This window comes from Podarcis gaigeae (genome assembly GCF_964106915.1).
Source record: "Podarcis gaigeae genome assembly, chromosome: 4".
In the NCBI taxonomy this organism is placed as follows: domain Eukaryota; kingdom Metazoa; phylum Chordata; class Lepidosauria; order Squamata; family Lacertidae; genus Podarcis; species Podarcis gaigeae.
In genome coordinates this window covers 82,507,820-82,533,720 of record NC_139677.1, presented here as the reverse complement: position 1 = coordinate 82,533,720, position 25,901 = coordinate 82,507,820, and the positions used below count along the sequence as shown (strand labels likewise).

The window sequence follows — 25,901 nt, the reverse complement described above, 5'->3', positions numbered from 1 at the left end:
GGCTCTCTGCCAAGTAAGTTAGGGTTTTCTTCTGGTTTCTCTCTCTCTACAGACATACACAAATATATGAGAGCATGTCACCCATGTGACCCAGGAAAAACCCCCACAGGAATAAAGAAAGCTGCCTCACAGCAAGCCAAGCCACTGGCCCACCTAGCTCAGTACTGTCTCCACTAACTGGAAAAGGCTCCCAAGGGTTTATCATTTATTAGATTTATATATTGCCCTTTATCAGAAGATCCCAGGGTGGTGTACAACATTATGAACTTACTTTACCCCCATCTTTTAGCCCGGACACTGAGATCCAGCACCGAGGGCCTTCTGGCGGTTCCCTCATGAGGTTACAGGGAACCAGACAGAGGGCCTTCTCGGTAGTGGCACCCGCCCTGTGGTACACCCTCCCTTCAGATGTGAAGGAAATAAGGAGCTATCCTATCTTTAAAAGACATCTGAAGGCAGCCCTGTTTAGGGACGTTTTTAATATTTAATGCTGTATTGTTTTTAACACTTGATTGGGAGCCGTCCAGAGTTGCAGGGTGTAAATAATAAATTATTATTATGGAACAGAATAATAAAAACATAGCACAAAGCATAATAATAGACAGTGTAATAATAAAACAATTGTAGTAACAGCCCACCCCACACACATTTAACAGGCCATAGATTATTTAATAGCCGAAAGCCTGGGTAAAGAGGAATGTTTTTGCCTAGCACCTAAAGACATGTAATGATGGTGCCAGGTGAGTCTCTCTGGGGAGGGCATCCCACAGACAGGGAGCCACCACAGCAAAGGCCTGTTCTCGTGTTGCCACCCTCCAAACCTCTTCAGGAGGGAGGACATAGAGAAGGGCCTTGGATGACAAGTGCAGGGTCCAGATTGGTTTGTCTGGGGAGAGGCAGTCCTTACGTTTCTGAGGTCCTGAGTTGTGTAAGGCTTTATAGGTCAATACCAGCACTTTGAATTTCAGACATGGTCTCTCCCTGGCCTAACTGGAGATGCTGGAAATTAAACTGGGAGCTTGTACGTGCTAAACAGATGCTCTGCCGCTGAGTTAAAGTCCCTCCCTTAATTTCATCCATGGAAAAGAGCAAGAAAAAGAAATGTCTGGTATCCTCTTCTCTCCCAACAGTTACTCAGCACGAACGGTGAAGAAATATATCAACTGTTGTCACTAACCTATACCTGTGCAAATTGCTGCAGACTGATTCATCTCAAGTCATTTCTCTCTTACAACAGCATTTTAAAGCAGCTGAGAATTACAGAAAGCATCTGACGCTATCCCCGCAGAGACAATAGGCTGGATTCCTGCATGGGGCTTTCACGAGCGTGAAGCGTCTCTTCGTCTTACGTTTCTCCAAGATGCCAAGGCGCGAAAGAGACTCACTCATTCCTTTCCAACTAAAAATATACACACATGACACATTCCAAGTCACTGACTGCACTGACAATCTGTCATCCTGAAGGCATCCCCCAGCTGTCAGGGAAAGGAGATGGCGAATGTTTCTGAGCACACATAGCAAGAGGGAATATTCCCCAAACCTAAATATATCACGGTGGGTATTGTTTGGTTTATTGGCTTGCTGCTGTTGTTGCACGTTTTGCTGCAGAGGTTAAAGCTTCTTTCCAAGCAAATATCTGACGCTGATAATCGTGGAGGGTAAGGTTATCGATGCAAACCAGCCATGGTGGCTGTGTTCTACCTCCACCATCAGAGACATCTGAATACAAGTTGCTTGGGGTTCTCAAGTAGGCAGAGCACTCCTGCCATCAGGTCCTACATGTGGGCTTTCCCAAGTGGTTTCCAACCTCCTGACCATTGTGAAAGAAGGATGCTGGACATTTAGATAGGCCTTCTTAAGATAGGCATCTTAAAAAGCTGAAACATCACCTTGCCAACAAAGGTCCGTATAGTTAAAGCCATGGTTTTCCCAGTAGTGATGTATGGAAGTGAGTGCTGGACCATAAAGAAGGCTGATCGCCGAATAATTGATGTTTTTGAATTATGGTGCTGGAGGAGACTCTTGAGAGTCCCACGGACTGCAAGAAGATCAAACCTCTCCATTCTGAAGGAAATCAGCCCTGGGTGCTCACTGGAAGGACAGATCCTGAAGCTGAGGCTCCAATACTTTGGCCACCTCCTGAGAAGAGACGACTTCCTGGAAAAGACCCTGATGTTGGGAAAGATGGAGGGCACAAGGAGAAGGGAACGACAGAGGACGAGATGGTTGGATAGTGTTCTCAAAGCTAGGAACATGAGTTTGACCAAACTGTGGGAAGCAAGTGGGGTCATGAAGTGTTGGACACAATTAAACAACAATTGGCCTGATCAATCAGGGCTCCTCTATGTTTGTATCAAATAGGGAAGTCCTGGGTATTTGCTTAGCCTTCGAATGAGAAGTGCCCAATAGCACACATTGCATGGTGGCATCCATCTGTCTCAAGAGACAATGGTGTGTGCCTCCGGGGATGAAGTCAAGCAGGACTGAAGTGACCTTTCCAGGACGCAAGCCTGGGCAGTGTGAATGTAGGTCCTGGGCTGCCCAGACAAGGCTTCTCTCTCAGCCTTGCTGATGTGGTCCAAGCGAAAGCAGAGCAATACATCTGGCACCAGCGTGGCTTCAGGATTTGCCGGAAAGAGGTGTACAAGGTGCCATCCAATTATCTTAAGGATTCCACTTTGGATTTGTGTAGGGTTTACTCCTTAGCCTTTTCTTCTCTCAAAAATACCCTGCAAGGGAGCGGAGGTTTAGGATGAGAGTTTTCCTTCTCCTAGATAGGCTGCTTTTCCAGGTTGGCGAGCCCCATCTGCCCCTCACGTCCCTCTGGAGCCGTACCTATTTATCTACTTGCATTTTGACGTGCTTTCGAACTGCTAGGTTGGCAGGAGCAGGGACCGAGCAACGGGAGCTCACCCCGTCACGGGGATTCGAACCGCCGACCTTCTGATCGGCAAGTCCTAGGCTCTGTGGTTTAACCCACAACGCCACCCACGTCCCTTGATTAGTCATATAGCATTCATAGGCTTCCTAACCCTGGACTCCTAACCCTGGACTCAAGGCATTTAATTTCGCAATCACCAAATTGATGCCCTCCAGATGTTTTGAACCATGTCTCCCATCAGCCCTGGCCAGCATGGCCTTGCTGGCTGGGTCTGACGGCAGCTGTAGTCCAAAATACCTGAAGGGCACTAGGTTGGCAAGGGCTGTTGTAGTCCAACTCCTTCCAGGCACTACTTTCTAGTTCAAAATCTAAAGGAAGTCCACGGATAGCAGGTGTGAGTTCATCGATATTGGCTGTGCACTTAGCATAAGATGCTCAAGGCCAGGCAGACGTTTCCCAGAGCTCGCCCTGTTCTTAACTTCCCTCCCTTACAACTTGCAGCCATTAAGGCGACTGCTACCCAAGAGCAAATTGGGCTGAAGTTGCTACTGCTGTTGTTTCCCCTCCGGGTTGTGAGTTTAAGTTTGGCCTCTTAAGCAGCACTTGACCAGATGATGCGTGCCTTGGCTCCATTAGCACTTGATGCCTTGGCTGTCAAACAGCTTTCAGAAGAGCTGCTTCAGGCAGTGCTGGGGCCATTTGAATTTCACCCACAGGATCTTCTGGCACAGCCATTTGCAGATGGTTGGCAAGGGACCACTGCTAGGGTTAATAAGCCACATCGTTCTGTGCATCTGGCATTAGAGCTCAAGGAAGACCTGGGGGTTAGAAGTGGGGTGGGGGGGTGGGAAGAGAGAACCGTTTCTGGAAGCCAACACTGGGGTATAAGATTACAGCATTCCAGCTGTCTGCAGCCTTTTTGTTGCTTACTGATGTCTAGCCTATCAGTCTCAGGCAAGGGAACAGATGGGTAGAATGGTTAAACTTGCTTTTTAAATAGCAGATTTGGTTCGAGGGCATGAGCTAGCAAAACAAGCAAAGTTTTAGTTTTGTTTTGGTCCGGAAGGCGTAAGTAGCTCCACCAGCTTCATTGAACAGACTGATGCAATCTGCTAAAGTAGGGTTGCCATACTGTTGAGCCTTTTTTGCAAAATCGCAAAGAAATGGGACATTTTTTAACCTCTTTATGAGGGAAATTGGCTGGCGAAAACAACATGGGCTGCCGTATGTCCGCATTTTCCTGGACATTTCTGCTTCTGGCTGCAGCATTCTGACAACCAGCCGCAGCTCACTTGAACAGAGCTGGGGCAGGGCGAAGTGGTGGTGAGCTCGGGGCCGTGTGAGCACAACATTGGAGCTCCATCCAAATGGCAAATGTGAAAACTTTGCAAAGAGGCTGAGGCACGTCTCCTACTGTGCAGGAGCTGATGTCTGGGCGCTCATCAAGAACACCCTGTGCAGTTAACTTATAGCACAGTGTCTACTTCTGAAGTATGTTTCAGTGCTCAGTGGGGCGTACCCCTGGGTAAGTGGGTAATGGTTTCAGCTTAAGACTGGCACTTGGGGAAAACATGGTTCTTGTGCTTTTAACAGCTGTGGCAAGAAGCTTCTTAGGGAAGGAGCTTCTGGACTGACTATGCCCAGACTGGCCACTGGCTCCTTCTGAGCAGGAAGGCATTTATGCGGGCTTCCTGTCTCACTGCAATGCTGCCTGAGCAACAAACTTGTCCCGAGTTCTAGCATTTCTTGTCTTGCTCTTTGGTAGTGCTTTGTTCCGCAGGCCACACCTTCTGATTTGCCTTCCAATCTCCATTGCTCTTCAACCTCGACAGTTGGCCTGCCTCTGATTCTGCTTCCTGACTACCCTCAAATGCTGATTTCCCTTGTCTCTTGGTTCCTAATTTCTGGCTGTCTCTAGACCACTGCCCATGGCCTAGTCCTGACACAGGGTCTGGGCTTGGCAAAATTATTTTATTTATTATTTCAACAATTTGTAAACTGCTTAATCAGTTGTCTCTCAGCAGTGTATAAGGTAAAGGTAAAGGTACCCCTGACCATTAGGTCCAGTCGTGACCGAGTTTAACCCACAGAGCCACCCGCGTCCCTCAGGGGTGTATAGGAGACTTTAAATGAGTTTAAAACACAACATCAGAAATCAATTAAAAATCCTGCTGGAATAAAAAAAGTTTTCAGTGAGCACTGCAAATTCAACAGAGAGGGGGCCCGCTCTAATCTCATGCAGGAAGGAATTCCACAACATTGGGGATGCAATGCTGAATGCATGGCTACCTGTGGTTAAACACTGTGTATCCAAGCCATGGGGGACACTAACAGTGACTCCTTCGAAGATTTCAGCAACTGAGCAGGAACATAGTCTTAGATGATGCATGCTTACAGCGGGGTATATAACATCTGGTGGGACCAAGCATTACATATGGTACTTTCACTGTTTCAGTTTAATGAACGCCAGCTGAAGCAAATCAGTCCCTCCTCTGATACAATGCACCAATTAGTCAGACTAGGGATAGCCTGTCACCCTTTGGCAAGTGAAGGCTGGTGAGGGTCATGACTTCGCTCCTAGAGTCTACCTCTCACTGAGCATGTCTGAACCTGCCAAGGACTGTCATCGCCAATGACAACACTGGAAAGCTGTTTGTTAATACAGACTCACACTCAGATGGATCACTTGGCTTGTTTCTTTGACCAATGAGCATGAAGTTGCATCTCCAAATATACAATAATTAGAACTGGGGAGTGGGGTATGTGTGAAGCACAGATAAAATAAAAAATATGTCAGTCCCCTACAAAAACCTCCCCCTCCAGAAATTTCTACAGGCACATAGAGAATAAATGTCCTTAATGCCAGATAAAATAGATGCCAGCCAATAAAAATAAATGGTAAAATGCCATCACCTTTAGTCAAGCTAATTTCTTAAGCTGCTCTAAGCTTTCAGGATAGAAGGGGTTAACACAAAAATAATTAAAAATGATTGCATGTTTAAAGAAAATATGTACACAGCTTTTAAACACATTGACAATGTCAGAGCTACAGGCCCCTTTTGCCCATGCACACCTCTCTTCCTAGCATTCAGATGAAGAACAAAATGGGATTTGTTCCAGCATCTGAGAATGTTAAGGCCTCTCCATCTGCTCTGTTGAAAGGTCAGGGCCATCAGGCTCCTCCCTCAACCGTCATCTACAGCATCCATTTCATTAAGCAACAGGAGGAAAGGAGAAATGAAACTACAGGCTCTGTTTAAAGATCACCAACTTTTTACTACTCCTCTCCTTGAAATCCATTTTCTTCAGCTGATTGCTACAAGAACTCCGTAACCTAGAAACGGTTACTCAAGTTTGTTTCCCGCCCCCCTTCTCCCACTCCATCATTCTTCCTTTTGTGCCATGTCTTTTAGATTGTAGATGGCAAAGGGAAAGCAAGCCTTACAAGGAACAGCTGAGGGAGTTGGGTATGGATAAAAGGAGACCGGGAGGAGATATAGCCATCTTAAATATCTAAAGGCTGTCACATGGAAGATGGAGAAAGCTTGTTTTCTCCTGCTCAGAGGGTAGTATCCAAACCAATGGCTTCAAGTTACAAAGAAAGGAGATTCCAACTAAGCGTAAGGAAGAACTTTCTGATGGCAAGAGCTGTTCGACAGTAGGACTGACTCCCATCAGAAGTGACAGACTCTCCTTCCTTGGAGGTTTTAAAGCAAAGGTTGGAGGAGGAGATTTCTGCATTGCATTGATCCCTTCCAACTCCGCAGTTCTAGGATTCAATGTGCTGTGCATTTTGCAGTAAATTTTATGCCTGCATTCAAAAACTGGGTTATATATGCCTTTAATAAATCCCTAAATAAAATAAACATCTCTGGTGGTTAATTAGCAAGACTGTATGGAGGTGCTTAATTATTAGTCTGCATTCAAGTGAATTAGAGTAAGAATTTTAGTGGTAAAAGTCCAGGACTTAAATGTTTGCAGCAGAGTAACTTGCTGCTTAAGTAGGGACGCGGGTGGCGCTGTGGGTTAAACCACAGAGCCTAGGACTTGCTGATCAGAAGGTCAGCGGTTCGAATCCCCGTGACGGGGTGAGCTCCTGTTGCTTGGTCCCTGCTCCTGCCAACCTAGCAGTTCAAAAGCACGTCAAAGTGCAAAGAGATAAATAGGTACCGCTCTGGCGGGAAGGTAAATGGCATTTCCGTGTGCTGCTCTGCTTCGCGAGAAGCGGCTTAGTCATGCTGGTCACATGACCCGGAAGCTGTACGCCGGCTCCCTTGGCCAATAAAGCGAGATGAGCGCCACAAACCCAGAGTTGGCCACGACTAGACCTAATGGTCAGGGTCCTTCTTTAACTTGCTGCTTTAATAGTGCAGCTTTTGCATACTACATTGGGCTTTTCCAACCTGCTATTTGGATGAGACTCTTATAAAAAAGTATTTAAGTATTATTATTTTTAAATATAAACTGCTCTTCAAACAAAAACATTATCAACCTTAAGAAAAACAAGACAGCCCCTGGGCCCATAGGTTTATACACAACACAGTTCCTTTTGAATGATGGGATTCTGTCCTATGCTTCCCCCTTGATTGCTAATGAACCTGAAAAATTTCCAAGTGCTAAGCTGTGAGTGGCTAACCTATGGCACAGGTGCCCTGGCACAACGACAGCACGTCATTACACAGGAGCGGCCAGTGTGGTATGGTGGCCCTGGCCTCCTGGCAGTGGAGCTGCTGCCCCTTGGACAAGGTGGTAGCGGGTCCAGGCAACAGTGAGGTCCAGATGATGCAGGTGGTCTAGTGGAGCTAATCTGATGTTCTCGCAGTGCACCCAAGGTGCCCCAAGTTATAACAAAACAAACAGCATTATCTAAGTTACCTAAGTTACCTCACTGGGTAAAATTTTCTGCAGATAATAATAATAATAATAATAATAATAATAATAATAATAATAATAATAATATCTTTATTGTCATTGCCCCCTCTCAGGGACAACGAAATTACTTGGATCTTGGATACCAATCATATTCTTTTTGGTAAAAAATTGAAGGCAGGTAATACAGTTCAGCTCCCCTCCCCTTCAAATATTTTGAAGCATCTTAAAAATATTTCTTTTTGTGATACTGAAATCGTGGTCTGCGTACATCCTATATCTTTAATGCACACTCGCAGCACAGTTCCTCCCCCTCAAGGAATTCTGGGCACTGTAGTTTGTTAAGGGTTGCTGGGATGGCCCTAGAATCCACTGCTACTTGTTCCAAGGTTGCAATGATAATGTCATTACATTGCACATAAAAGGATTAGTAAATGTTTTTTAAATGGGTAGGTCTTGCTCGGTTCAAACCAAAGGCAGAATAACTTTTCAATTAAACCAGTTTTAGAGTCTCAGAGCCTCTGAGCAGCAGCAGATGGTCTAAACCGAAATGGTTTTAACTTCAGCTCCCAGTGCTGGCTAGGGCTGTTGGGAGTTGTGGTCCAAAACATCTAGAAGAAGAAGAAGAAGAAGAGGAGTTTGGATTTGATATCCCGCCTTTCACTCCCCTTCAGGAGTCTCAAAGCGGCTAACATTCTCCTTTCCCTTCCTCCCCCACAACAAACACTCTGTGAGGTGAGTGGGGCTGAGAGACTTCAGAGAAGTGTGACTGGCCCAAGGTCACCCAGCAGCTGCATGTGGAGGAGCGGAGACGCGAACCCGGTTCCCCAGATTACAAGACTACCGCTCTTAACCACTGCACCACACTGGCTCTGGTTGGCAAAGGCTGATCTAGTAAAAGGTACCTATTTTTGTGTCTCTTTCTCATAGACTGATATGATTTCCTTTTAACAAGAAGGTTGATTTTGAAACTCTCCCAGCTGTTTTGGCCGCAGTTTGATTCAATACCTCAATATGATACATCAGAACGACAGTTCCCGCACTCTTCCCAGGGTGATCTCTGAGAATGATCAAATATACCCAATTTCTCACTGAGTTTTGATACTTTCATGCTGACAAGGCAGTTTTTAAAAAATATATATTTTGGAATCAAGAAAGAGCTTCTGAATTCAAAACAGAATTACAGGCTAATTGGTCCAATATGCCCCTGAATCCTTTTGGCAGGAGTCTGTCACTTAATTCTCTCTGTCAGACAGTAATTTCATATATGTGGTTTACATTGTAACATTCAAAGAGAAGGAAATTATTTTACAAATGCACTTTGACAATTGTTATGTTAACTAACTGACCACAGGGCCAGAGCATTAAGGAACCCAGAATTCCTAGACACTTACTCCCTGTATTTCATTCAGATAATTATTTCCATTGTGTTAGGTATTTTGCATTCAGAAGCAACTTACGATGCTGCACGAATGATAAAATATAAAGTTATAAATACTAAGATACGATAATCTAAGCCAGGATTCAGGCATTCAAAAATACTTCCACATGGAATGGCCCTGAGGTAGAGATGCAAAGGGATTCAAACCAGTTTGCATTTAAAGCAAAATCTATCAAATTTGCAGTTTCTGAAACAACACGAGAAGTGGAACGCACCCATGCTTTGGAATTCACACTATCTGAATTTTGCGATGCGGTTTTCCAACCAACCAAAGTTTATATAAGTGTGTATATTAGGGGAAGGTGTGCATAAAAGCTGAGTATTGGTGAAAATAACGTACAAAGATGCATTATATTAGGAGAAATTACTTGCAAATATGTGCACTTTAGTCAAAACAACATAGAAAATGTTTTCACAGGTGAAATTCGCGGTACAGTGCTGAAGAATTTTCATGAGGATTTTATTGCGAAACGTTTGCAAATTGCTGAAGAAATGTGGAGACTGGAAAAAAGAAACTGAAAATTTGACAGGTCTTTCCATCCCTACTGTGGTGCCATAGCTTCATGGAATAAGTAATTAAGAGTTGGGTGCTCTGTGTCAGAGATGGGCAACCTGTTGAACTCCAACTCTCACCAACCCCAGCTAACATGGGCAACAGTCAGGGATGATGTAGTCCAGCAACATCTGGAGGGCAAGAGGTCCCTGCTCTGTGTCAACCCTCAAATGTGCAGAAGCCACACTTGTCCTCCCCCCCCCCCTTTTAGAGGAGAAATTGAGCAAGCAGGAAAAAGCATGGAGCACCCAGTTCATATATTACTTCCTTCACATGGCTGGTCCTGCATTGTCCCTTCCCAGGGAACTTGTGATGATATACACAACCCTTCTTTCAACTAAAAAAATATATAAAAATCACAGCACTGAAAACGTTTGCTATATGCACTGGTATGTGTGGATATGCAATCAATTGGGCGCTCACAGAATTTGGGGATTTATCTAAGAAACCCTATTTGTAATTCAATTTGTAATTGAAGGCTGAAGCATCACAAATTGTGTCATGTGAAGCATGTATTTTTTTGGAGAAATGAAAAGTAAGGAAAGGTATTTGTTTGATCGTTCCCAGTTGAACATTCACAAAATCTTACGTAGTTCTTGAGGCAAAAGCTTTCAATAAAGATGGACTCCTCTCTAATGATCCACTGAATACATTACAGCAAGGCAACGGAAACTTGCATGGATTTATCCTGGTGACTGATTCTTTGGCAACTCTTGGGATTAACATACTAAATTAGGAATCCAAAAACAAGTCAATCATGGATTAAAGTCGTGGAAGGGGCAACCCTTGAGCAATTCAGATGTAATTTTCCTTACACAACAGGAGGTTGAAATATAGAATAAACTGTCACCAGCAGCAATAGAAATTAGGGGTTGTTAAGACGGCTGAAGTGACATCTGGATACATTTTCAAAGAGAGGCCAAAAAATGTGTATCAGAGTTGACTACTACTTGGACGTCTTTGGATTACAATGACATTCAACTGCATAAACCACATTTCATAGCAAGATTTCCCTTTCTTCCTGAAAACGGAAGTAACAATAACTTGACAAGTCATTTAAATGATCTAACTTAGGCTCTTCATCATGGAGCATGATTTTCCCCTGAATCTACATGCTTCACAAACCGAGGCCTAGATTGTGCAGATGCTTCTTTCTCTGGCTTACTCTAAGTCAGCGTTTCCCAAACTTGGGTCTCCAGCTGGTTTTGGACTACAACTCCCATCATCCCTACCTAGCAGGACCAGTGGTCAGAGATGATGGGAACTGTAGTTCAAAAACAGCTGGAGACCCAAGTCTGGGAAACACTGGCTTAGAGTAACACATGAACAAGACCTATGTATCTTTGCCTCACCAAAGCAATGCATTCAATGAATGCCAGAATAAATGAAACCTGACAAAAAGGGAGCATCCCTCGGTTCTGTTCCTGACTTGTTAATTATACAGAGCTTGCAGTCCGGAGCCATTAAAATCAGTGAGCATTTTACTATTGATTTCAAACAGGATATGCCTTGCTTCCAGAGCTCCCCTCTCAAGGGAAAGAGTTTTCCTTCTAATGCTACAGGGATTTATATGACATCTGCAAAGTCACCAGAATCAAGGAACAATGTTTTATGTGTATCAACAGTTAGTAAACAGACAGTAAATTAATAAAACCAGAGCCTAACATAATAACCAAAAAGGACAATGGAAACTTTAAAACACAGTTGAAAATGCGTACTGTAAACTCAATAAAAATGCAGTTATTATGAGCTGCTACCAGTTTGCATTCTAGAGAAGGCATTTACATTTTTTGATGGGTTGAGAAATAAGTTGAAATGTGACCCTGGAGATCTCAGGAGGGGGAGGGGGCAGAGGGCACTGGTTTTTTTGTCAGACATTTCCTCATTGTTTACTTAACCCAAACTTGTTCCCTTTCTAAAAGTAGCCCTCTGCAACTTTTCAGTCTGGCTATCCTCAAGCTTCATCATTTAGAACAATCTCCTCCTTTACTAAGAGGAACACAAAAAAAAGGCAGGATGGTGACCTCAAAAATGGCATTCCAGTGTGGTTCAGTTACATGGTGCTGATAAGAACTATTCTTCAAGAAACCTCGTTAAAACCCCATTGAAGTTAAGCAGAAGAGTGAGGGATGGTTCACCTGTGGCCCAGGTAAGTAGGCTGTCTACATGGTAGAGCAAACCTCAGGTACCTATGTCTCCTCCTCTTCACATCCTGGCAATTTTATGCTTGCATTGCTGTTTAACTTTGAAATATAGCAGTACAAAAATATATTTAGCAACAAGATTGTAAATAATAATCAAAGTGGATGTTTTTGTGTTTACGTGATACTTGATTCAAACCTTTATATGGATATTTAGTTGTGAATTGTATTTTGGAGTTTCATCTTTTCTGTGCCTCACTTTGGAACTTCCTTCGGCTGTGGGATGCGATGAATGTATGCAAGGTTATGTGAACAGGGCATCTGCACAAACCTGAGCCTTGTGGGGACAGGCTCACACAAGCAGCTTACTACACATAGGTGATTAATTTATAATCTATGAAAGGTACAGGTAACTATATATGAGGCACATCACATAATGTTTAACAGTAATTTTCAAGTTACTATAATCAAATAACAGGGCAGGTGGGAGAAGATGAATACTCCTGGTTGTACTCACCTCTATAATATACAGCACCACGTTCTTATAAAAGCAGTACAATATGCATTTTGTTACTCGATTGTAACTCCAGGCTCCATGGACAAGTAACAGCTTCTCCAAGTAGGAAAACTGGAGAAAGAAAAATGCCAACAATGAAATTACATTGCAGAGAGATGCACGCTCATGTCTACACATAAGGTGAAAAGCCATTGAAGCTATCTATTGCTAGACCAGCCTTTGTTACACATTATCCAGTTCTGCACAAGTCTTACATGGGGGGAGATACACAATGTAAGCCTGCATTTATGGTTAATCCATGCAACTCACTTTCCATTGCTGTATGACTTCCGATAAGTCTTTGGATTAGTCAGAGCAGGGCTGTGTGCCCAGAATTAAAGCACAACTGGTGCAAACCTATATATGTTTATTCAGAAGTTTGTCCTATGGTGTTCAGTGGGGTTTATTGCCAGGCAAGTGTGTATAGGATGACAACCCCAGTCATCGTGGCCTATGAGACTTGGTAGACCAAGAAAAAGAGGGCAGTGCCAGATACTAAAGAAAAAGAGGCAAGTCTCAAAACAGTACTGAAAAATGTAGGGAGCTTTAATAAAATACTAATGAGATCCCCAGAGCGATGTTGTTTTACTAGAATAACTAAAAAAAAAAATGAATTCTTGTGCCTCTGAGGATTGTTTCCACTGAAACACATTGGGCAAATTACTTTTTTGTTGATGTTCCCTACATTTTTCAGAACCATTTTGAATTTTACTTCTTTCTTTGCTTTATGAAAATTGGCTACCAGCTTTATCACAACATCTTCCAAGAATCTTAGGCTGGTATACAGCACCCCCCCCCTAAATAGCCCTCAAAACATACCTTAATATGGGTTAATTTATCATGACTTTCCCAGGGCAACTGAGAGTGATTGATGGGTGAGCAGGGTTTTGAACCCAGCCTCCCCAATGCAAATCAAGCACACTAACCCAGCCTCTGTGGTGACCTCCAGATGTTTTGGACGTCAGTTCCCATCTGATGGGAGTTTTAGTCCAAAATGTCTGTAGGGCACCAGCTTGGAGAAGGCTACTCTATCGACTACACTTCTTTGGCTCTCAAGGCACTTTCCTCAGTCTATAGCAAAAATGTAGGAACAAAAACTCTTCTGAAGCCTCAGGTATTCTACAATTGATCTTTTAACATGTTGGAGAGTCTAGTATCAAGACTGGAGAACACACACACAAGCCTGGACTCTGGTGGAACTGAGAGAATGTGAGATCCAAAATGGGGAAGGGGCAAGGATTTCTATTTCCCACAAATGCATACGGTGCCAATTTCATTTGTTTTTGATGGTCTCTAAATACTCATCAGAAAGCAATCCCTCATCCAGCTCCTGACACCCCCCTGCCATGATATCATGGCAGTAATGCTCCATTTGCATGTTGAATATACATACATATTTGCTTTCTCATATAGGCATGAGTGAAATGCATATGTTAGAGATGGGAGAGAAATCTGTACTTCTCAAACCAATACATGAACCAAACCATAGCTATGGGAAAGGAGGGTGGATCAATGGTAGAGCATCAACTTTGAATTTATCAGGTCCCAGGTTGGCAACTCCATTCAGGGCTGTGAACTCTTTTGAAACCCTGGAGAGCCATCGTCATTCAAGGTGGACAGTACCAGTGGTCTGACTTGGGATAAAGCATCTTCAAAAATTCACACTTCTCCAGTTAAAAAATTGCATACAAAACTCTGTACATTAGGGGGGGAGTGTGTGCACACACACAAATCTGTATACAAGTGAAAATACCGCACGGAAATTCGTATGGGAAATTTGCTTACAAAAAAATGCATATAAAGGACAAAATTTTATACAAAAGCAAGCACATTAGGGGAGGAATTTTCATGCAGACTTCTAAAAGAAAAACTGCACAGAAATGAGACAAACAAAACTTCCAAGACTGGGAAAATGAGAAAAAATGAAATTGACAGACTTGTCCATCCCTAGTGTGCGCGCATGAAAGAGTAGTGTGGGATTGAGCCCTGAATCAGACCGGTGGTGCTTGTCACCTTGTAGGATCAATCACATGGCAGTTGGAACCGTAAGGTGGCGGCCAGCCAGGGCTTGCCTCAGGCATTGGAGAGACTGCCTGCACTCATTATCTCAATGAAATGAAGGATGTGAAATGGAGGGAAAGCAATATAATCCAGTCTTCTTCAGGAAACATGAGGCCAATATTCATTTAATAAGGTTCTCTATTAGCGGCTGAATCACTGAAGTGATCCCTTCTTGAGAATAATAGATTCCTCTTTTGGATAACAATAAAATCTGCATCCAATTTCTGCACTGCCTCAAGAAATTCTAGTCACTATAAACAAGCTGGTGGAGCATTTCCACAACTTGGAAGGCAAGAGATGTACTCTGTTGTTTTTCAACCTAAGGAAAGTATTATTTGTGGCCTCAGGTCCCTTGTATTTGTTTTGTTTTATTTATTACATTTGTCAGTCGCTTTATCTTGTCCTGGCAACCCAAAGCAAATTAAAACCAACAAATAGACAGTAAACCCCCTACATAGATGCATTAAAACCAAGAGGGAAGAGAAGTACATTAAAAGCACCGCACCCACTGCTGCATTTTCCATTGGCTAATTATTGAATAAGAATAAAAGTCACCCTTCAGTGTTAAACCTCCATGTTTCCACTACAGTCGCAACTGCAGAGAATTGCAACAGCAGGAAACATGATACCAGGATTAGAGTGAAAGTGGGAGGAGATTTCAAAAGACAAATTGACCTTGATGGGAAGGCTGAATCATGCTGTTGCAGTTCTCTGCAGTAACAACCATAGTAGAAGCATGGAGGTTTTAACAGTGAAGGGTGACTCTTATTTTCAGAGCAAGTCACTTGCACGTTGATGTGCTGGGTTGGGAAAATGGGGGGCAAGCCAGTGGCTCCTGCATACCTCCCTGAGGAATGCAGAAAAACCATATTTTAAAATAACAACTACTATCATTATTATTATATTAATATCCCACCCTTTCCTCCTGAAGTCCAGGGTAGCGAATACACTCCACCCAACGCTTCTCCAAACCAAAATGCTGTTTTGCATGTCACAAAGAAGCAAGGCTTTCAGATCAACGAAGGGTGGTATAAAATGATTCAGGAGCATGCACTGGCATGCTGCTCATTTGTCTCAAGCCACGATTAATGGGCTTACTCTGAAGTGTGAATGGGACCCCTGAGTGAGAATCAGACTCAGAGCAATGGTAAGCATTGACACCAGTTGGAACTATTCAATCTGGGGTTCCTGTGCTGCGTATCATCTGCTTAAAGGAAAAGAATATCTGTTTCTCTTCAGCAGATAAGGGGTGCTTCCAGGCTGTCAGTATTTTGTGGGAGTGTCTGAATAACATGCCAGAACTTTAGGTTTGCGCATTTAAAGTAGATTAAAGCACTCTGTCACCCTAATGCAACAAGCCCGCTTCAAAAAAGAGAAACCAAACAGGCTTTGTGCAGTTTGGAAAGTGGCAGGAAGATGCACTGAAACACTTCCACCCCGCAAGGAAACTGGGTTAAATGCAGGAAGAATCCAAACTGTTATGTACCTGCCCCGCAAACAAATAAGAACAAATGCTCAGTAAAGGCTGTATAAAATATTACCTCCACATAAGCTTTGTGAAGCAATTCAGAATGAATGCTCAACAAACAGGTCATCTGGAGGTGGTCAGGATATTAAAATCAATAAAGCTAAGCCTCTAAGACGGTTGGCACGATAAGTATGTTTGAACACTGCAGATATTACAGCGATACATTAAGGTATCACTTTATTAAGTTCTTTTTAATAAATAGATAACCCTTTTCTACATTTTAAATTTCTGTCCTTTAAGGAAAATGCAGTCAAAGTTTAGAAAATATTTGAATCATTGATGCAACCCTCTTCCAAAAGGCAAATTTCACCCATCGCTAACTGCTCTCTCCTCATCCCTATGGGCCGCAACTGAAGAACTAGAATAGAAATCATAAGCTATCCTTCATAGTTTTCTCCTGAAGTCACTGAAAAGAAAAACGAGAGCGCCATTTACTATTGCCGAACAGGAATATACTCCACCAACAGGTGTCCAAGTCAAGAGGAAGAATATATATACATATATATCATTAGCAGAGCTTCAATAGCTGTAATGACTATCTTTTCTCGACCCAATTACTGGAGTCTGAAGTACAGCGGCAAGTAGAGAGAAACCTAAGCCTTTGGGAGAAGATGGCCCATGGCCCAGCACCAGGGAAAGGATCCTAAGCACTTGTGAGATATCTGCTTTAAGGCTGCAGCCTCAAACAGAAAAGAGAGAGGAAAATCTGCTTGGCCTCTAGGTCAGCAATGAGGTGTTCGTCCTGCTCCTTCAGCCAATGCTTATTTCAACAGGATATGACAGCTGCTCGCTTGCGGGACTCTAACCTGGGCTATCGCGTAATCGGAGGAGTTGGTCGCCTGCATGCCTTCGTTGCCGCTGATCCCCACTCCAACGTGAGCCGTCTGGATCATCCCCACGTCATTGGCACCATCCCCGATGGCCAGAGTGATGGCATTCACATGCTTCTTTACCATGTCTACTATTTCAGACTTCTGCAGAGGAGACACTCTAGGAAGGAGAAGAGAAAGCGCGGGTCAATTCCCCACATGCTAAGCTATATGTATGGCTTTCCAGAGGGACAGCTGTAATCTAGATTTAGATATATAAAAAGGGCAGTAACTGGAACGTTTCCTGATCCAACACATCAAGTGTATAGAGTGCATGCCAAATCCTCCTTCCCCTCAAACACATATAGAAATAATTCACTGTATTCTTATTTCTTTGTAAATAAATAACATGAGCACAGGTTGCAAACGTGAATGCTTAGTAGCTTTTTAAGAGCTATGAAAATGGCTTTGTATACATGAATGTAATACACATCAGAAACACCAGACTGAAAAAAAATCGGTAACTGAAAAATGTTTATTTTTAATCGCTACACACGACTAAGTTCAAATCCCCCAGTTGCTTTCAATGAGAGGTTTCAAACTGAGACGGCAACACTTGGCCCACAAAACTAATGCAGGGTGAACATTAGATTGTGTGTTAATTCTCACATAATTTTGGTTGTTATCCTGGATTTTTAACTGCAATTATCCCATCACTTTTTATCCCAAAAAAAAGTCTGATAAGAAAAGTGAAAGAAATTTTCAGTGGAAAGTGTGGGGCAGCAAACACTAGCTGTCAATTTTATCTAACCTCCACACAAAAGTATCAGCATCGATGCTCAATAATCAGCCAGTCTGAAAGTTCCCTTCACTGCATTCTCTGCTATGCATCTCAGCAGGTGTTTCAGGAACTCTTGCCAACAACTACGTTTCGGAGTCTATGTTTTCAGTAGTATAACCCACATGGGTGCCATATTGAACAGCAAAAGTAGTAACTTCTTGAGCAGGAAGACGGCAATATGAGGAGTTTTGATGCAACGCAATCTGTGGTCCTCTGGATATTGCTGGACTACAATTCCCATTATTGCTGACCATGGGCCATGATAGCTGGGTCTGGTGGAATTTGAGAGTCCAATAACTTCGGGGGCGAGGGGCGGCTCATGTTCCCCTTATTGTTCAGGTCATTATGTAATCAAGGTAGCCTCCTTCCCATGTAAACCTCAATCATCCCAAAGTTATGAATCTGCATGGTTTCCTCCCTAGGAAGCCACAGTTTCTCAGAGTACTCTGGATATACATTTAATTAACCGGAAAGTTATACAAATAGCCTTCAAGCACTTACTTTTGTCTTTCGAAAGGCTTTCATGCAGAAGATAAGACTAGGGGTCAGGGAGATTTGCCCAGCCATTTATTTTTTAAAAACACGTCTTATTCTTAATATTGTTTGTGTGTGGAATTCACACTGGGTAGCCTATTAAGCCCTCATGCTGAAATATTATAAAATGATTTGGCTCAGTCTTACTGAAAAAAAAGGAAAAATTATAAACTTTGTTACTAATAATTTCACGGAGCTGTTAAATTTATAAAATGAGATCAAGGCAATGCTGAAGCTCATTAGTGTTAAAGTCTAACATTTATGTGTTGCTCATGACATAAGATGCTGCCAAAACTATGGTCTAGCTTCATCCCTCTTTGCAACCGTTAAAGTGAAAATTCCAGACAGAGTTTGAGCCAAGAGGCATGCATATGTGGAGTAAATCAGTTAGGAGTCCTAGGTGTTCTGTGAGCCAGGAGAAGAGCCAGCTACCTTTTACCCAAATCAGTGGTGACAATTAATTCACAATGAAGCGCATCCACTCGTTTTGCTTGCCAAATCAGCGTCTCATAGGTTTGAGATCTTAATCATTTTTGCATTTGACTATATTCAAGTCATATTTCAGTGAGAAGACAAAGAAGAAGAAGAAGAAGAAGAAGAAGAAGAAGAAGAAGAAGAAGAAGAAAGCAAAATAAATCCCATTTACTAAAATAAATAGTTTTAACAGGGATGGTCAATTTCCCCGCCCCCCCCCCTCTCCCTTGAGATTTCAGCTTGGAAAGTTTTACTATCAGGTACAGTATTCAGAATTACTGGCAGAATCAAAGTAAACTACTCTAGAGGAGGAATGGGAAACCTGAGGCTCTCCAGATGTGGTTGGAGTCCACCTCCCATCAATCCCAGCCAGCACAGCCAATGGTAAAGGATGATGGGAGTTGTAGTCCAACAACACATGTTTCTACCGGCTCCCCATCTTGAGCGTACAAATTGCAACTACCCGCATTTGGGTGAAAATGTGGGTTTTGGATACTGGGGCCAATGCCTCAATTTTGTCTGCACACAGCTCAGCATAAGGGTAGAGGCAATCAGCCAATTTTTTGTTAAAAACCCTTGGGCATCACAAACATGCAAACGGTATTGAGGTACATCTTCACATAGGTGGTCCCCAGCACACTGGACCCTTTGTTGTACAATGAAGAGAGGGAGACTGTAAAGAGCCACTGCAACCCTAGGGGAGACCCCAACCCCAGTTGCCAGGATGGAAGCACATCCTCCCAGCTGATGTTAAAATCTAGGGAAGGGATTTGCTGCCAGCTGCATAACTGCATCTTCCTCACAGCTGAACATCAGGTTTCACACAGGCTGGTAAGGAGACACAGCTCAATGGCAGGCCATGCAATACAGGAAGAAGATTTCAGGGTTCATATGTGGATTGGAACCCAGGTTTTACACTTCTCCAACTTTGGTGATACATTTCTCTAAGAACATTCCCAAGTGCTTATAGAGACAAGTATTATTAGGTTAAAATATATACAAGAAAATGCACATTTAGTATAAAAGGATGCAAGGATGCAAATCTTGAATTCTTATTTTTCATGGAAAAGCAATGTGAATTATTGTGTTTAATTAAAATAACAATATTGCTCTGGAAAGAAGACAGAGCGGACTTATGCAGAAACCCATATAAAACTGACACAGATTGGAAATAGACTGATTCCTCCTTCCCTAAAGCCAGGCAGCTCCTTTGTGGGAGTTTCTCAAAGGTTATGTATGCAGGGGTTGGGGGCTCAGAAAGGAAGGTGTTCAGTTCAGGAACAAGAGGAGGTAGCCTGACTGGAAGAAGAGACACAGGAGTGAGGCTGCATCTTTTCTGTGCCAGAACATCCTGGTGGAAGCCAGATGGCTAATTATTCAAACTTGCCTTATTTGAAACCCAGTGGGGATTTGACCCTTTTTGCAAAAAGTAGCAGGTTGGGAATAAGCAAGGTCCGCATGACAGAGGCTTCATTGTATACCCTGAGATCATTCTGTGCATGCACTTTGCTTAGTGGGAAAACTGAACCATTCCTTCTCAGGGTCCAGGGAGGGCTCAGAAACACACACACACACACCGCTGTTAACATGATTTCTTTATCTGAGTTATTGTAAACTGGAGTAGTGGTTGCTCAGCATTCTTTTATTACCCAGATAGGAAATGAATCTGGAAAGACTATGCCAAAAACATAAACCTTTTTATTGCTTTGCACTGCCAGACTGAAATTATGGAATATCAGAGCTGACTTACACATTATGCAGAGTAAGATAATAATCGGAAGTGATAGAATTCTGGACTGTTTCACTTGAGACAGCAGGTGGGGGGGGGGGAGGACTGTGGTAGTGAACGCTCCTGTGTATGAAAACTATCACAGCAGGGAGATAATGCTGGCCAGCCTTCTCTCTGCTGTGGTACATACTAATTTGCAGTCATTACTTAATGTCAATAGGCAGGGAGTTCCAAAGTGTAGGAGCTGCCTCGCTAAAATATGATGTGACACCTGTAGCCAGTTCCAAAGACTGAAGAGGTTGAGTAGGCATACGTGGGGGGAAAGTGATACTGCAGGTAAATTGATCCCCAGTTTTTAATGTGGCAGAGATGCCACTCTGATCGATTCAGAAAATTCAGCTAGTGCAGACTTCAATGGCCAGGTTGCTCACTGGGGCAAGACAGTTTGAGCATATGCTGCCAATCCTGGTCCGACTACAAAGGATGCCAATTAGTTTCCGGGCATACTTTAAATTATTATTGTTGTTGTTGTTGTTGTTGTTGTTATTTATTCCCCAGCCACTCTGGGCGGCTTCCAACAGAATATTAAAATACAGTAATCTATTAAACATTAAAAGCTTCCCTAAACAGGGCTGCCTTCAGATGTCTTCTAAAAGTCTGGTAGTTGTTGTTCTCTTTGACATCTGGCGAGAGGGCGTTCCACAGGGCAGGTGCCACTACCGAGAAGGCCCTCTGCCTGGTTCCCTGTAACTTGGCTTCTTGCAGTGAGGGAACTTCCAGAAGGCCCTTGGTGCTGGACCTCAGTGTCCAGGAAGAACGATGGGGGTGGAGATGCTCCTTCAGGTATACTGGACCGTGCTGATTTTGACCTATAAAGCCTTAAACAACTTAGGACCACAATACCTCAAGGACTGCTTCTCCTCATATGAACCAACTCAAACCCTGTGATCATCACCTGAGGCCCTTCTTTGTGTGCCTCCTCTGCAAGAAGTCTGGAGGGCAGCAAAGTGAGAAAGGGCCTTTTCTGCAGTGGCTCCCCGCCTGTGGAATGCTCTCTCGTGGGAAGTTCATATCTTTATGTAAAACATTCCTTTTCTCCCAGGCTTTTTGGCTATTTAAACAATGTACAGCCTTTTAAACTGTGTGTAGGGGTATTGTTTCTTTTGTTATTATGGTATGTATTTTTGTGTTATGTGTTAGAAGCTCTTAGAGTCAGCATCTTGGGGGCAGGCAGAGTATTGACCCACAACAAGAAAAGGTGAAGGTATTATTTGGAAGACAAGAAGAACATTAACACCTGAAAATTCTGAACAAAGGTCAACATGACATTATCCGGCAGATGTTTTTTAAGGGCCTCTGGTGAAAATGGACTTAGTTGTGTGGGAATACTCACACTCTCGAGATCCTCCCCAATAATCACTTGCTGTTCAAAACAGTGTGCATATATACAAAACTTAGCACCTTTGGCTCCTTCCCTGCACTAATTTGCATCAAATGGATAAGAAAACAACTGAAATGAATCAAATCCCATGTGCGATTTATGTGCCGTTTCCTTCTTCCCTGAAATTTTAGTACAGTGTGTTTTCCCAACTGCTGCGTAATCTTTATGGGTACTTTTGTGAAAAGTGAAGGTGAGAGGGGAAGCTGTGCTTTAAACAGATGCTACTATTATATCCTCCTGTTTCTATGTTGCAACAGGGATTAAAATAACACATTTAAATACATTAATGTCTTTAACACAAAACATGATAATTTGATACCCTGCTTCCTTGAAAGCTTTTGTTAAAGCATGCAAGGTCCTCACTGGGCCTGTCTGCCCTGAACTTAACAGTTCAGGTTTTGCTATGAAATACGCCAGTATTTCAGCGTACCATGCCTGACTTCATCCACCAGGAAGGTACGATGGGAAACAGCCCCAAAAAGAAACTCGAGACCTGCATAGGTTACTGATTTTTAAGAGCACGCACCGTTCCCAGGAGAAGAAGACAAATGCACAAATATATCACGGAATGTTCAGGAAGCCTGTCAAGCATGGCTACTAAAAAACTGAATTTTTACAGTGTTTTAATTAGTCAAAGGCTTCCACGACTTCCAAGTCCAAGGTTTGGAATTCAATCGCCAACAAATTGCTTGTCAAGAAAGACAAAATAAGGACAAAGTTTCTTTCAGTGGTGTAAAAATAAAATAAGGATCTCCTCATTATTGCAGAAGAATTATGCATAACACGAAAGCATCAGCATTCCAACACCAATGGAAACCAGTCCCATAGAAGACGCTGCCTTCCCTATTTTGCATTTTCAGTTCTTCAATGTGGCACCTCTGCTGTGGAATGTATTAATTTTCAGCTGCTGCCTGGTGTCAATAGGCAGGGAGTTCCAAGTTGTAGATGCTGCCACTCTAAAAGATAGATTTCTTACAAATGCAGAAGGGTTACACTGGTCAACAACAAATTTGTTGTCTGCGTTTTTTCAGTTGATTTAGGACGAATCTGATGTGCTAAATCCAAAAATCACATTGGTTTTGCTCAATCAGGTCAAGTTTTTGAGCTATGGCCACATGTCATTTTTTTATGTTTTTGTTCACATGTACGCTTGTGTGGAGCATTTTAGAAGAAGTTGGTTGGGGTAAAATGCCATGTCAAAAAATTGTTTTGATTGGAAATGATTATTTTAATGACAAGAAGTATTCAGGTCCGATAGTTCTGGGTGATTATGTCGAAAAGGGATCAGTTTGAAGTCATAAAACCTCAAAATCTTCCATAAATTGGTGCGGCTGGGATCAACAGAAAGAACCGGAGGAGCCTCAAGTATCCTGATCTTCAATCAGCACATCATCCTGTAGCTCATTGTGATGAAATTCCAGTGCCTATCTTCGGAGAACTTCCTGACATTAGTGACGAAGATGCCTCCAGTGTTGAAGGACATGAAGAAGAAGTGGTTCTTGAAGATGATGCTCCACATCCATTTTCCCAAAAGGAGTTGAATGATCTAGTTTGTGACCTCAGCTTGTCAAAGGACTCTGCCGAACTGTTGGCATCCAGATTGAAGGAAAAAAACCTCCTCTCTGACAGTGCTCGCATCAGCTTCTTCCGCAACAGGCATCAAGAGTACCTCTGTTTTTTCTCGGAAGAGAAGGACTTGGTGTACTGTGCAGATATTGCGCAGCTTCTGCTCAAGCTTGGAGTGCCACAGTACGAACCCAAAGATTGGAGACTGTTCATTGACAGCAGCAAGCAATCACTGAAATGTGTTCTGCTACACAATGGCAACCAGTTTGCCTCTATACCCCTGGCTCACTCAACTACACTGAAGGAGAACTATGAAGCGGTGAAGTATGTGCTGGAGAAAATTGGTTATGATCAGCATAAGTGGTTTATTTGTGTTGACCTGAAGATGGTGAACTTTTTGTTGGGACAACAGTCTGGCTTCACCAAGTACCCATGTTTTCTGTGCATGTGGGATAGTAGGGACCGTGCTCAGCTTACACAAAGAAGGACTGGTCTGTGCGGGAGGAATTGGTGCCTTGCAAAGAAAGGAACGTCATCAACAACCCTCTGGTGGACAGAGACAGAATACTCTTCCCACCGCTGCACCTCAAGCTCGGCTTAATCAAGCAGTTCACCAAGGCTCTGGACAAGGATAGTGACTGCTTCACTTACTTGTGCCAGGCTTTTCCAGGATTGACCATGGAGAAGTTGAAAGTTGGCATCTTTGACGGTCCTCAGATCCGTCAGCTCATCAGAGATCCAGAGTTTGGAAAGTCAATTAACAAAGTGGAATTGGAAGTGTGGAAGGCATTTGTTCTGGTAGAGAAGAACTTTCTTGGCAACAATAAGGCCAGAAACTACGCAGAACTTGTCAACAACATGCTGACTGCTTTCAGAAACCTGGGCTGCAACATGAGCGTCAAGATGCACTACCTATTTTCACATATGGACCAGTTTCCTGAGAACCTGGGTTCAATGAGTGACGAGCAGGGGGAGAGATTCCACCAGGACATGAAAGAGATGGAGACCAGGTATCAGGGTCGCTGGGACGCAGTCATGATGGCTGACTACTGTTGGACTCTGAAGAGAGACCTCCCTGCCGCTGAGCATTCCAGGAGTTCCAAGAAACTGAAGTTCAAGCCCTGAAGTTTGAAAAATGGTAAAGCAACAGGCAATTTATGTGTACTTACCTTTATCAATGCCCACCATTCAGTTTACAGTAAACCTGACCTGATGGAGAGAAATGGATGCCATTTCCTGATTCAGCAGTGCAAAAATACCCTAAATCAGACAATATTCAAAATCTAGACAACATTCAAAAAGTAAAAAATTGTTGCCCAGCGTTATTATTATGTGGCGACTATAACAGTGCCAGTTCTGCAGAATGAAGCGGCCGAGTGGGCATATATGGGACAAAGTGATCTTGCAGGTGAACTGGTCCCAAGTCATCAAGGCTTTATATTAGTAACACGCTGAACATAGCCCAGCAGCAAATTGGTAACATGTTTGGGATAGAATGTATTTGCGATTTCTATTGAAAAGCCAAATGACAGGAATGATGGGGGGATTGCTCAGGCTCTAAGACAAGGACTAGAAGAGAATATGAAAATGTATGATGGTTGGAATTGTGAAAATGGAAAAAAGATTCCTCCTTGTGCTTGGTTTGTACAAGATAAAACTAAATTTGTTAATGTTGTATATTTCACTTAGGCTTTATTGTTATGTGGCATCCTACTCTTTTGCTCTTGGTACTTCTTTCTTAACATAAAATATTTTCAAGCAGAGTTATAGCTGTAAGCCAAGTATCTTTTTCTGCAGCTAACGCCCATTTCCTTGCCCTCTTTTTGGTGGACGGTGTCATAATTTTTTGTCTTTGCTAGAGAAGTTTTAAATAAATATTAAAGCAGGAAGTAATAAAAAATAATTGTTTGGCTCCATCCTCAGCTATATAGAGTTTCCAACCAAGGAGGAGAAGTACGTGACTACTCAAGTTACAGCCTAGAGCAAACTACAACGGTCACAGGGCTAGCTCTACTATTTGACAGAGTGAGGCAAAAGTTTAAGTCAGCTGAATGGGAGTGGGGAGTTCAGAAGACCCAGGGAACCAGGCCTACCTAGCTGGTTTAAAGGGTGGGCCCAGCCTAACTCATTACTACAAACTTGGGATCTCAGTGGTTGTGTTTACTACACATTGTCATGGCCCAAGAACAGGAACCTTCAGAGGTAGAGTGCCCTCTCCAGCTGCAACCCCAAGGAGGAGCCCCAAGGATTCACATTCTGGTCTGTCCATGTGATGTCAGGGTCACATATCTCTTTCACTGAACTCCAAGGATATATGTCTGCTGCTAGACTCTGGTCCACAGATTCTCTGGAGGATCAGGAAAGCTCTGAACTTGAAAACCCAGAGCCTGGAAGAAGCCAACAGCTGCAGAGGATGGCACCAGACTTTTAACTGCCCAGCATCCATGGGGTAGGGCCCCTAGTCAGCATGTATCAAG

General features: G+C 43.0%; 1 protein-coding gene across 9 annotated transcripts in view; it reads right to left on the bottom strand.

Moving 5' to 3' along the window:
• Window positions 1-25,901, bottom strand: part of ATP8A2 (ATPase phospholipid transporting 8A2) — a 319,516-nt gene that overhangs the window by 132,827 nt on the left and 160,788 nt on the right. For all 9 annotated transcript variants that reach the window (XM_083736150.1, XM_083736149.1, XM_083736151.1 and 6 more), the window contains 2 exons: window positions 16,837-17,020; window positions 12,403-12,513 (listed from right to left, as the gene is read on the bottom strand). In XM_083736150.1, the coding sequence (XP_083592276.1) occupies window positions 12,403-12,513; window positions 16,837-17,020 (295 nt within the window). The remainder of the gene's footprint in view (window positions 1-12,402; window positions 12,514-16,836; window positions 17,021-25,901) is intronic.